Source organism: Talpa occidentalis, unplaced genomic scaffold (assembly GCF_014898055.3).
Source record: "Talpa occidentalis isolate TD23 unplaced genomic scaffold, MPIMG_talOcc4v2.1 talOcc4.4, whole genome shotgun sequence".
NCBI classification, from domain to species: Eukaryota; Metazoa; Chordata; class Mammalia; order Eulipotyphla; family Talpidae; genus Talpa; species Talpa occidentalis.
In genome coordinates, this window is record NW_023604295.1 from 143,575,194 (window position 1) to 143,588,411 (window position 13,218).

Here is a 13,218-nt window from a genome sequence, read left to right on the forward strand (position 1 = left end):
GTATGTGGAGAGCGGGGCTCTGGGGTGCCCTCAGAAGTGGTCTGGGCGCCTCCATGTGGGGTCCCGAGTGAGAGGAGGATTGTGCCAGAGCACGTCACGCTGCTGCTTCCTACACGGAAAACATGTTGCTACCGAAACGTGTCAGAGGGTGTGCTCCGTGGTGTCGATGATTTACATTCAGGCACAACTCCACCTCCCACCCGCGGGGCTAGACTGTGGCCTGGTCCTGCCATGTTTGCTTGTTGGGAATCTGCCAGACAGAAGCGGGGTTCTGAGGGCTCGTCTTCACAACACGGCTTCCTTTAGTAAAGTTTCAGTCAAGGGATAATTCCATTTCCTCTGAAGCTGTGAGTAGAATTGATCCCTGTGTTTGATGGATTCCCGTCTCTCTCACACGTGTCTCTCTCGCTGCGCCCTCCTCCGTAGGGCCTCGGCCGCGGACGACATCCCCGCCATCAGCACCGTCATCACCCTGCCCCACGTGCTGGCTGAGAACATCCCCCTCCACGTGAACGCAGGTACCACCCCCCGGCTTCGCCTAAGAATCTAATCGAGAGTGTATTATATTTTATTTTAAGATTTTTTATTTATTTATACAAGAATTGGGGTATAGATAAGAGGCACGGGAGGGTGAGAGAATTCACCAGAGACAGAGCAAGGAACAGAAAGGCAGACTGACGAAATACACTGCTGAGGGGAGCAGTGGGTGCGACAGGAGAGGTCTGCTGCGCCATGTGGGTATCTTCCCCGGCCGGCCAGGAATTGAACTCGCGCTGCAGACTGCGGATAGCTTCATAGCTGGCTCTCCCCCGTTGCCCATGGGGGAGGCCCCAGAGTATGTATTTTAGTATCAGAGATTTTATTTTTTTAACTTGTTATGAAAAATGTCCAACATTTTTGCAAAAGTAGATTATGACCAGTCTTGTTTCCTCTGTACGTTCACATACACCTCCTGCCCACAGTGTTTTGAAGCAAATCCCAGGAGTTATTTCACCTGTAACTTTTCAGTATGCCTCGTTAATGTTGGCGGTTGTTTTTATAAACATCATGATATTATTATCCTGACTTTAAAAATTAGCACTTATTTCTTAAAGGTATTACATTTGTTGGAAATATGCAAAACAAAAATGGGATTCTAAAAGCTCTTCACGGAACTGCTTGAAATTTCTCAGTTTGACTATTTTTCAGTTTGTCTTAAGGCCTCTGTGTTGCAATTGATGGATGTTTCGTAATTTTCAGTTCTGTTGATGGCAGATTCCCCGCCCCACCTCCGCTGTCCCACCTCCCCTCTTCACACCACCTCCCTTCTCTCCCCCCGCTTCCCTTTCCCCTGTCCCTCACATTCGCTGAGAGAACAAGTCATCTGTCCCGCAGAGCTCCTGCAGTCTGGATTTTGCTGATAGCACATTGTCATTTCTAAGTGCGTCTCCAGTTTAAAAATTGGTAGTTAGAGCTATAGGCTTGGTCACACTCAGGTTCAAGTTTTTGGCAAGAATGTTTCATAGTTACTGATATCTCTGCCCCCATCAGGAGAAGGCATATAGTATCCATCATTCCTTCTTGAGTCATGATGATCTCTAGCAAAATTCTTAGTATGTTTTTAAAGTTATTCTTGGGCCTCCCTGGTGGCGCATGGGGTTAAGCACTGCACTATGAAGTGATCCACAGCCTCTGCAGCACGAGTTTGATACCTGGCCAGCCAGGGAGCTACCCACATGGCGCAGCAGACCTCTCCTGTCTTGCCCACTGCTCCCTCAGCAGTGTATTTCAGTCGATTTGCCTGTTCTGTTCCCCACTCTGTATCTGGTGAATCCTCTCACCCCCCCACACCTCTGGCCTGTACCCCAGCTCTTGTGTGCATAAATAAATAAATCTAAAAAAAAAAGTAAGATTTAAAAAAAAATATTCTCAGAATATAATTCAAGTCCTGATGGTCAACACTCTTGGATAAAAAATTTAGAGGAAACTTTGGTTTTCTTAGCCTGTTTTAGCCTATCCCATGGCTTTTGCCCAAGGAATTTTCTTACTTAGCAGGAGTATAGTAATGCCATTAATTTAAATAATCCCATGTCTCTAGAATGAGATGTGATTTACAAAAAAGAAGCCATAAACATTGATTTATTTTTTTAAACCAAGAGACACGTGTCCTTCTTCCTTGCAGATCTGCCGTCATTTGGGCGAGTCAGAGAATCGCTGCCAGTCAGGTATCACCTGCAGAATAAGACGAACTTGGTTCAAGACGTGGAGATTTCCGTGGAGCCCAGCGACGCCTTCATGTTCTCGGGCCTCAAACAGGTGAGGCCATGTCTCGCTGGGTTGCTTCTGTGGCCACAAAGATGTGGTCAGGAAAGGGAGCTTTGCACATTTAGTGTTTAAAATGAATGGGTTCTGGCTGACTATGGTCCCAGTTTTGATAGAAATGATTTTTAAGTCACTTTTAAGATAAAATACCACTTGCTATAGAGGTAGGTTTAATAGGCAATACAGTTCACAACCTTGAGAACACAGACACAGGTTCTTTCTTACAAGGGTCCACAAGTCCTTGAACTACATAAGATTTCTGAGCACCTTAGAATCCTTTGTATTACTAGTGACTTCATGGATGTGGGCCTTTGAATTTGAGCCCTAGAGATGGAACTTCCAGTATTAATGGCCTAACTCTCTTCTGAACTCAATTTTTTTCAGAGACTTTGATCTTGAATAGAATTTACTTATCTTTTGTCACAAATTTATCTTTTAGACACAGTTTTGCATTTACATGTAAAAATAAATTACCCAGAGTTTTTATTCATCCCTTCAAATTAAAGGTGGAAAGTTCATCAGATTTTTAAGTGAGTGAACAGTCTCTCAGTCAAACCATGTTTCAGTGAGAAATCGGGGTAACAGAGACACCCGCAGAAGGCAGTAAATACTCTCCATGAATAAGGATGTTAATTTCAGGAACAGATGTGTCTTAGCATCTGGAATCAGTGTGCTGTGTGTTTGTTGTTAAATGCAAAATAGAATGATAGAGGAAGTGTGCTGTCGTCCCATACTCTGAATCTGTAATCCATTTCAGTATAAAGCCAGCTGTAACATCCTGGTCCATACCTGTTGTCCAGTCTGTCACACCATGTACATATATATACTACTTACACACAGACGTAACAGATTACTTCTCCTAGTTTGATCTTGACTTATAAATAATTGGAAAGATGAAGATAACAAAATCATATCAGTTTGTGTTCTTTTCTCAATAAAGTATTGTTAAAAATTTCCAAACATCTTTTTTCCCCCAAAGTTACCATAACACAAAAGGTAAAAATCCCTAAAAGAAAACACCAAAAACAGCTCGTTTTGTCTTATGTCAGCATGATGTTTTCAAGATACTTTCCCTCAAGTGGGCCTGTTGTAACCATCATACCTACCCCGACTAAGACCAGGAAGCAGCCATGTGCCTGGTGGTCTCATGTTCAAGCAGGTACATGTCACCTTCTAGGCCTTTACAGCAGCTGAGAATCATGTGTGTATTTTTTAGACATTGTCCGTGTTCTCCTAGCCTCATACTCATTCAGCCTGCATTTCGAATCTCTGGAAGATGGAATGGTGGGGAGAGACAGTCTCACCAGACAGCTCATGAAAAATCCAGGGGTGACAGCGTGTCAAAGTTGCTAATGTCTCTATTTGGTTTTCATTCTCTCTGACTTTTTATGATTTAGATCCGACTCCGTATCCTGCCTGGCACCGAACAGGAGATGTTGTACAATTTCTACCCTCTGATGGCGGGATACCAGCAGCTACCATCTCTCCACATCAACCTGCTGCGGTTTCCCAACTTCACCCATCAGCTCCTCCGGCGGTTTATACCGACCAGCATCTTCGTGAAGGTGAGGCTTGGGCATTTCTTGCTATTTAAATTTACTGTCTTGAAAACAAACTAAAGGAGGTGTTTTTTCATGTAAACCTCACTAAAGAATATTAAGACTAACGGGTAGCTTTGACTTCCATTATCTGAATTTGGCAACTTTGCTGTTCATTTCTAAAAGTTGCTATTATTGTATAGAATCTAGTTTCAAAGATTTTTGTTTGCCTTAAGTAAGTAGTTTATCCTTAGAGTATCTTTAAATATGTTTTTTCTTTGACTTAGTAAAGGGCATTGTAAAATTGCAGTTAGTTTGTACAGGATTAGCTTTCTAAATATGAGCCCCGAACGCTCCTACTTCTCTTTGCAGCTCTGGGTGTTGTCGTTGCTGAAAGTGCTCGTCAGTTGGAAACTCTACTCTTGATTAATATTTTGATTTTCCACAGTGATAGGATTTCCAGGCTCTTGTAATTAAAAAAAAAAAAAGTACAGGCTGTGTGAGAGAGTGAACTGGCTGCACTAGAAGTTCATTTACCTCCAAGAATTTAAACCCTTTAGGAAGGCAGGTTACACCACTTACTGTTTTCCTTTTATATCTGTCTTTTCAAGTTTTGGGGAACTGTGGCTTGCTGTACCCTGGGACTTCGTAGGTAATGGATTAGTCTCTGTTCAGATATCCTTCATAATCTTCCCTGAGCTTTTATCTCTCCAGACTTCTTGCTGCATCTGCAAAATAATAAAATAATAAAAATAATCATTTTATTAACGCTTCCGAGCTCCTAGCATACACTGTACTTTGAAGTTGTAAAAGAAAAAATCTCGCAGCTTTGGTATTCTGTGTTTAAACAGTGCTTTTTAAAAAAGACTTTTTCAAGAGTAGTTTAGGAACTTCCTCCATTGGGGCTGAACGCGGCAGGACACCTGGGTGGCCGGGCCCTTTTCTTGCAGGCATCCCGGTCACGCCTGCGCTGTCAGAGCCCTCACTGGGGCGTGCGGCAGGCGGACAGTGCAGGCCGCCTCCTTGGGATAGGCCTCTCCCGATGCTGGGCGCGTCCTGCAGCGTGAAGGCTGCGTGAAGGCACGGTCTTCTGTTTCTTTCCCCTGCACCAGCTCTCACGCTTCTCCACAGGGCCTCTGTGTAAGAACGTTGGCAAGGGTTTTCTGGGTTGTCTCTCTGTCGGAGATGTTACACCTGAGGGCAGTTACGATACCTTTCATTTCTTAGCCTTTTCTCTTCTGACGTGATGTCTTAAGTTTTTTCAGTCAGAGACTGTGGAGGGAAAATTTTATTGTAACCTGTTGCTCTGTCCTGGCGCAGTGGTCGCTGTGTGACGCCCGAGGGTTCACGCTGAATTGCTTTTTCTCAAACAGGAAACTGGGAGTCCTAGGCTCTTCCGACACCTTGTCCGTAGGCTCAGGCTGCTTCAGCTGTAGATTAGGGAGCCTGAGCCAGAGGGAGAGGACGCAGCTCCTACCCCTAGGCAGGGCCGGGATACAGCCTATACCCCCCAGGGCAGATGGCCCAGGCTGCTAGCACACTGGCTACGACCGAGGGGAAGCTGAGAGATGGCTGGGGTGTCAGCCCAGGGTCAGAGGGAGCAGGGCGGTGGCCGTCCCCGGGTTCACCTGGAGAAAGAAGGTATGGGGTGAGAAGAGAACTTCTTGTTTTGAGACTTGCACAAGTTTCCTCTGTGTCTGTGAGACACCTCCACGAACTTCGAGATCTTTTCAGTTACCAGAGCTTTTGTGTCGTCATTATTGTGTAAACCCTTCTGTTTCTGTGCTTTAAAGCCGCAGGGTCGACTCGTGGATGACGCCTCCATTGCCGCGGCCTGACACTCGGGCTGACCCTCTGCTGTCTGACGGAGAAGTGGACAGAGCTGTATGCGTTTCCATTGTGAACTGTAGCTTGGGTCATGGTAAAAGTTAATTTTTCTATTTTTTAAAGGATGTTATACCAACTATTCAGAGGAACTCATGCTTAAAATAATTAGGAAAAATCTATCCTCTTATAGTTTCACTAATAAATATTTGAAATCTGTCAGTGTGACATAAAAGGATGTCGAATCGTGGTTACTCTTGATAGTCATTTTGGGAACAGTAAATTCTTTAAAAACAAGTGATCTGCATGTGCAATATCCAGGAAAGTGAGCATCCCAAGTGTGACTGGGCAAGGAGAGGGCAGTGCCCCAGTACCCGCTCTGTGGAGTTCTGGCTCCCGTGAGCCTGTCGGTGTCGGCTAAGCTGAAGCAGAGCCGTTATTCTTGTAAATTCAGTGCTCAGACGACGCACGCATGCGGCTTATAGCAGTGTATGAGGGATACAGAAAACTCCCAGAAAGTTTTCATCAAAGCAATTTCAATTGTCCAGAGAGTATCTCACCATTAGCACATGCCAGGTCAGTTCAGCTCACGGCCACCGCGGGGCTGGTCTCTGGAGCAGGTGTGCAGGTGTTACCAGGAGCTCGGGTCGAGGGGGTGTGAGCTGTGAGGACCTAGTCTAAGCATAATTTCCTACACGAAAACTTTGGAAAGTTTTTTTTGAAAGATCTAAATAAGAACTTTCGTTAGGCTGTGTAGTCTCAAAAGAACTATTTAAAACTCTTGAAAATTCATGTAAATAAAAATATTGTGGAAATTTTCTTTGTTAAAATATCTTAATTTAAAAGTACCTGATTTCCTGGAGAATTTTATTATTTAAAAGTATAGTAGTTGTAAAAAGGAAATAGTGATGTAAATAAATATGTTCTCTTTCAAATGTGCGTGTTTTATTCTTTTACTTAGTTCTTGTTTGATTCCAGCTTGGTGAGTCAGCTTTTTCTAAGAACACTATAGCGTGAGTTACAGTGGAAAGCCGAGGATGGGGCGTCAGAAACCTGTGATCTGGAACGTTCTCTGCTCACCTTTGGGGAAGCAGGGGCAGAGGAAGGGGCTGTTTTGGGAGGACACAGACTTTTGGTGGAGATGCAAAGCTCGTCTCTGCATCACACTCCAGAGGTGCTGCTGCTGGCTGCTCCGGCAGCTCGCTCAAGCCACTTCCTGGCTGTGTGTCTGTCGTATCTGTGAGGTGTAGGTGAAGATGGAGGCTGCCTCACAGGCTTGTCGCAAGGGTGATACAAGTGAATATCACCCGTCGGGACAGTGCCCTCCCATGGCAATGCTCAGCCACCGACGTAGCATCACTGCTTTGTCTGGGGGCCTGCGGGGGGGGGGGGGGGGGGGGGGGGGAAGCTACGTGCCCCTGCTGTGCCCCTGATGTAGGTCGGAGGTGCCGGAATTGGTCGATCCCTTTTACATGAAGCCACACGTGTATATAAGTAAATCTGTCCTTTAGAAACCTGGGCTATGGAATAATGTGTGCTCTCTAATTGACATACGTATCAGTTTCCAGTGTACAGCGCGACAGCTCGCTGCCTGCATTGTGACATCATCACAGTTACGGCTGTAAGAACCCGTCGCCACACATCATTACCAAACGTAATTTTTGTGTTTTATATCCTGCTCTATTGTTGCTAAACCTCCCCACTCCCCCAGATAAGCTGCTAAGCAGATTTCATGACCCCTCATGGCATGTGACCCACAGAGGTCCCTGGCATTCCAGCTGCAGTGCTCGCATAATAGAGCTCGCGGCGCATAATAGAGCTCGCATAATAGAGCTCGCCGCTGCCATCCAGCACACGTCCCACGGTGACTGACGTGGGTGGCACTGCCATCGGCGGGACTGTGGCCACTGGGACCCGCCACGTAAGCAGATGCTTTCTCCCGAACTTCAGAGTCGGCAAAAGAGTAACACTTTCCCGCCCGGATTTCTCTCAGGTTGTCAGTTTTGTCGCAATCTAGTGTATTAGCTTTAAGCCGAGGATTTTAATTAAAAAATACATGACACTGTGCTCTTCCTTGGGTCTGAAGAAGTCAGAGCTGCCGTGGTGTTGCAAGAGCTGTTGACCCGCTGAGGTCACAGGGGCTAGGTGGGACTCCCCGGCTCTCCTGCCCCATGCCCATCCAGTCCTCTGCCCTCGGGAGAGTGCCCGGCTCCTCCGCCCTGCGCGCCCTCGGGGCTCACTGGTGCTCTCCGAGGCTCACACCGCCCTGGGGAAATAAATGTGTTAAATAAGGTGTTTTGAGTGTGGGGCAAGTCTGCATCGGATGGTTTGCCTCCTGGATGGGGAGGGTTAGCATCAGTGGACAGTCGGGTGTCAACTGTCACCAAAAGGGTGAGGATCATGTCTTTGGAAGAAAATCTATACTAATTTGCATCATCTTACATACTTAGGATTCCAAAAGTTCAGCTTGCAGTTTTAACGCAGCTTTCGGCGTAAAACCTGGGTGCCTTGTCCTTGAGTGCTTCCATGAGAGTTTTGTGGACCACGGCCTCTTCTGCTGAATTTCATGACATGCCTTTCGCCTGGTGTGAAGGAAAGTGTCTCCCATGGCCCCGGGTATCTGGCCGCCTAGATTACTGGAAGGCTTCCGTCGCTGCTGCCTCTGAGACAGCTGTTCAGCATCCACGCGGCCCGTGGGCTGCGGCCAGAGGGCAAACGCAGCACATGGAAGCCTTTCCACGCCCTCCCCCATCACTTTCTTTCACGCGTTCCAGAAACCCACCTCGACTCTTGCAGTGCTTAATGCTCAACACCATGTGAATTCTCTTGGTAAGATTCTTGCCTTTGTTTGTTTACGGCAGGGCCAGCTGCACGCTGGGTGACATTGTAGGCGCTCTCAGTGTTGCCGTGGTAACTTGTGGGGTGTCCCTCTTTGAACAGTGCCCGCACCCTTGATGTCTACAGTATCAACGGCAGATTCGCATGTGTGTGGCCAGAAGAACACCTCTGTGTTTTCTAGAAGGTTTAGAGAACATACAGCAGCTGCCTCTGCTCTTTCCCTTAGTGATGGCCATTTTGGTGATTTACGGGAAGGTGGCGGTTCTGGCTAAAGGGCCTTTTAATAGGGAGGATCCCTGCAGCCCCAGCAAATACCTAACTGAGGCGCCCCTCGTGACTTAAAACCCCAGAAAAGGCACCAAAAGGGTCCCAACTCCCAGAGTAAAGACGCCTTATTGGTGGGTTGCGTTGTGTAACGGCAGCGTGAGCAAGTGCAACTCGTCTCAAGAAGTCTTCAGGGGCGCTCTCAGGGATCCGAGATTGCTCACAAACCGTGCGCGGGCCACGGGAAATGTGCCCGGCCTGCTGAGGGGCTGTTCTGGGCAGTTCTACCCAGTGGTTCCCTTGCCAGCCTTTGCTGAGTTCCTTTATGTCAAAAACTGACATTTTCAGACCCAAGAGCTGCATCCAATTCACCAAGCAATGAGTGAAGCGCACCCCTTGGGCTTCCATCCCCCCACCCCGGGAAGGGATGGTGCCCACACCTGAGAACAAACAAGGACGTACAACAATGGTCAGGCATCAAAAAAAAAAAATTTAAAATTCACAAAATGAGTGTAAAAAACCAAGTTCTCTTGAGAGAGAAGAGACGCATAGCTCAATTATTTCCAGGTTGTCAAAATCAAATTCGTGGGCAACTTTCCCTCCCACTTAACTACGCCTGAGAACAGAAGCGAGCTGGCGGCCTTTCTGCTGCTCCCAGAGCCTGTTTAACCTGAGAGGGGAGCAGAGCCCGGGTCAAACCTGCCAAGTGCGCCTGCAGCTCTGGGTGTGTTTGCCAGGCAATTAGAGCCCAAGCGATTTGTAAAATTCTATTGTTTCTCCCATTGCTGAGAGAATGTAAAACTCACAGCAACCCCAAGCTGATTTTTCTTCTGTGGAAAACTCCAGTGGATGCATCGGCTTGCGTGGCAAACGGGGACTTGCAGATGTTTCTGCTGGGTTAGTCGGGATTGTATTGTGTGGCCCCCGTGAGAACCCTCCCCCTCAATTTACTGAGCCATGAAGCGCCCAAAGGTCATGACACCATGACAGCCCGGTGCCGTGTGGCTACCATCTTCATTCCCATTTTAGGGACGTGGTGGGTGTGGCACAGAGGCTGAGTGGCTGCCCGTGTTCTGGTTGCCTGTCGCTACAAGACCCGTCCCCTCGGTACTTAAAGGCTTAAAATAACATGATCTTTCACGGTGTTAGTGGATCGAGAATTCAGGAAGACCTTGGCCGGGTACTTCTGGCTTGGGGTCACTCGTGAACTCAGAATTCAGAAGTAGTTAATTAGAGTCAGAATGGCAGGGACCGTGAGATTCGGGGCGACTGAGGCGGGTGGGCTCTCTGCCGTGTCCCCCTGGTGAGTAAGTCCTAGGACCTTTCCTTGTGGGCTTCGGGCTCCTCACAGCATGGCAGCCCCAGGGCGGCCGGCTGCTGCCCCCCAGGCACCCAGAGTCCAGTGTGAGTTCCTGACAAGCCAGAAGCTGCGTACCTCCCCTGGTGTCCTGTGCCACCTCATTCACTGTGGCCGGAAGCCCTCCCAGCTGCCAGGGAAAGGAACATAAACTGTTGATGGGGAGTTGGTCTCCTGCTGGAAGCCGGTGTGGGCAGGGGGCATGCTGCGGTCATCTTTGGGAAGCGCGATGGGCCTCACCATCGACAGGCCTAGCCCAGCGCAGGGCCAGGAAGCAAGTCCAGACTCTGCTGCAAGCCCCATCCCATGGCCACAGCCTCGGGCCTGAGTGAGTCTTTAGCTGAAGGTGGATTTGATGACTGAGGTGTTTGTTAGCTGTGTTGTAAAGACCTTAAGTTTATGGCAGTAAATCTGTTGTCCTTAATTACACATCAAATTCCAAGTCTTTATGGATGCTGACCGTGGGCCAGCGCCTGAGCTTGTGGCTAAAACCAGAAAGGAATCCCTAGGGCTGCAGGCCAGGGGCCGCAGGAGAAGCTCCACACAAACCCACTCCACTGCAGTGTGCAAAATGTGTGTGAGCGGCGTTAGATGGTCTGGGATTTAAAATGCTGCAGGAGACAAAGGCAAGTCCAGCAGGGAGGTCGGGGAGACACAGATGCAACAAGATGTGGGGATGTTTGTGATTGTTAAAGGTGGGGGCGTCATTCTATCAGTTGCTCTACTTTGCGATGTGTCAGAAAATTTCCATAATAAAAGAAGACAGGAAGGCCCCAGCGTGGGGGGGAGTGGGGTGGGAGTGAGGTGGAGCTCCCACCGGGGGCCAGGGAGGTGGGAGCTGTGCTAGGATTATTCTGGTTTCGTTCTATGCTCTCCGCGCAGGCAGCCTCGTCCCTCGTGAGTAGAGAGAGCTGGGGGTGTTCTCCCTGCCCCAGAGTGTGTGGGGGTGGCTTGGGAGGAGTGTTGAAACTCTAAACTGAAAGCGTGCTTATGCGCTCCTCACTGCTGCTTCTGGAGAATTCTGTCGGGATTCAAGGTTTGGGACTGCCGCTCGTCTTGGAGAGCTCATCTGTGGAAGCAGCGTAGCGTGAGAGATGGCCGTTCTTACGTGATCGTCAACGACCATCGTGTCAGCCAAGGACTGAACCCCAAAAGCCAATTTTAAGAGGAGACAACGAGGAGCCTTTCAAGACGGGAGGAAACGCCGCGGTGTGTAAACTCGGCGCGGGCCCCACGCACGCGTCTTCCGTCAGGGAGCGAGTGACCCGCACCGAGTCAGACTCCACCGACTCTGTTTCTCCATCGTGACTGCCACCCTTTGCTTTGTCCCACGATGAAAATTCTCTGACACACACAGAAGGAGAAGCGGCAACGCTTCATTCGTGTGCTCAGCTTCAACGGCCGTGAATACTTGACCGGCTGCCAGCTCCTTCCCTTTGTGTAATGTCACTCAGAAATAAGAGGACTGCAAGCAGGTAACAGTGCGCCCTCACAGCTCATAAATCAACCATCACGCCCCAAGATGGTCTAACACGAGCCCGTCTTCCGCTTCCCCTGACGGACCGCGCTGTCTCTTTATGGTTGGCTGTCATGCTGCATCCAAACAAGGTCCCTCATTATATTTAATGTCTCCTAAGTCATTTTAAAGCCTCATTTAATGTATCACAGTCCCTTCCTCCTGCTTGTCTTACCACTAACGTGGTGAAGAAATGGGATCCGCTTTTGCCAAGTAGTTCCCGTCTTGTGCAGGCTGGCAGCTTCCTGGGCTGCCACTCAGCTGGCTTCCCTGGTGGTGGGATGACTTTCTTTTTTTCTAAAGTTTTTTATTTTTATACAAGAACCCGGGTACAGGCCAGATGCGCCGGAGGGTGAAAGGACTCACCAGAGACAGAGCAGGGAGCAGAACAGGCAAACTGATGAAATACACTGCTGAGGGGAGCAGCGGGCGAGACAGGAGAGGTCTGCTGTGCCATGTGGGACCCTCACGGGCTGGCTGGGATCGAACCGGTGCTGCAGAGGCTGCGGACAGCTTCACAGCGCGGCGCTCAACTGTCTGCGCCACCAGGGAGGCTTTCTGATATCCGGTAGCTGCTCTTACCTTCTCTGAAGGAGACCCAGGGCCCTGTCTCTGGCTTCATCTAAATGGCCAGAGGTTAGTGTCCACCAGCTTCAAGCTTCTGCTGCGAAAAATTTGGTTCACAGCCGAAGGGCAACATGGACACCAACTGCAGACTGTGGGAGACATTGACCCCTGCAAACCTCCATGGACTGTGCACTCGTAGTCCACGCCAGCCGTGTTCCCAGTGACTACCCTGGGGAGTGAGGGGCAGAGCCTGGCCTGGAGGAAAGATTCGGTTGTTTGGACATTAATTCTTGGCGAGCTGGCGATCCTGAGAGGGGTCTCGCAACACACCTACGCAGCGGGTAGTCAGCAGTTATTCTGGAGTCTCGTAAAAGACGGGAAGGTAGATTGTATCAAGGAGCCGCATGCTGTGGGGCTTCCCCCGGGAGACAGATGAAACTCAACAGTGATTCCAAGTGGGGTTGATGCCCAGGGGCAGGCAGGAGGCTGGCGATGCCTGCTAGCCCCCCTCTGCTGAAGGCAGCTCAAGAGGCGGTGAGACCCCAGGGTGGGGATTCCCTTGACTGAATTAGCAGGATTCTTGCTCAAACAGGCATCTCCGGGGACAGCAGGGGAAGCCCAAGATCAGCAGGCCAGCAGAGGCCCAGCAGCTGATGCAAGGCAGGTGGAAGGGGAGAGTTTGGGGGGAGAGTTTGGGGAGCCAGCTCAGAGCAGGCTGCCTGGTGCAGGTTAATCATTCACCCCGCCCCATCAGGCAGGGCCCTCAAGGGAAGTTTGAGCCCCGCGGGTCCAGCCTTCCCCGCCTGCCCCGTCTGGAAATGAGCCAGCGGGGTGGTCCCTTTAGAAGGTCGGGGTTGCTCCCAGCACGTGTACCCCGCGCTGACCCCACCTGAGGACCGACTCAAGTTCTGCGACCAGAAAAATCCACGAAGTGGTCCGACAGGCTGGGTGACTTCAGGACAATGAGCCCTTCTGTGTTAAGACAGGAACCCAGCTGTGACGAACGGGAAGGT

The 13,218-nt window shown here is 49.3% G+C and overlaps 1 protein-coding gene across 2 annotated transcripts in view; it reads left to right on the forward strand.

Annotated features, from left to right (window-relative positions):
* The window catches only part of TRAPPC11 (trafficking protein particle complex subunit 11), a 36,854-nt gene extending 30,271 nt beyond the window's left edge, over window positions 1–6,583 (forward strand). For both annotated transcript variants that reach the window (XM_054701069.1, XM_037526489.2), the window contains exons 27-30: window positions 427–518; window positions 2,162–2,295; window positions 3,699–3,866; window positions 5,633–6,583. In XM_054701069.1, the coding sequence (XP_054557044.1) occupies window positions 427–518; window positions 2,162–2,295; window positions 3,699–3,866; window positions 5,633–5,677 (439 nt within the window). In that variant the 3' untranslated portion in view covers window positions 5,678–6,583. The remainder of the gene's footprint in view (window positions 1–426; window positions 519–2,161; window positions 2,296–3,698; window positions 3,867–5,632) is intronic.
* The last annotated feature ends 6,635 nt before the right edge of the window (window positions 6,584–13,218 follow it).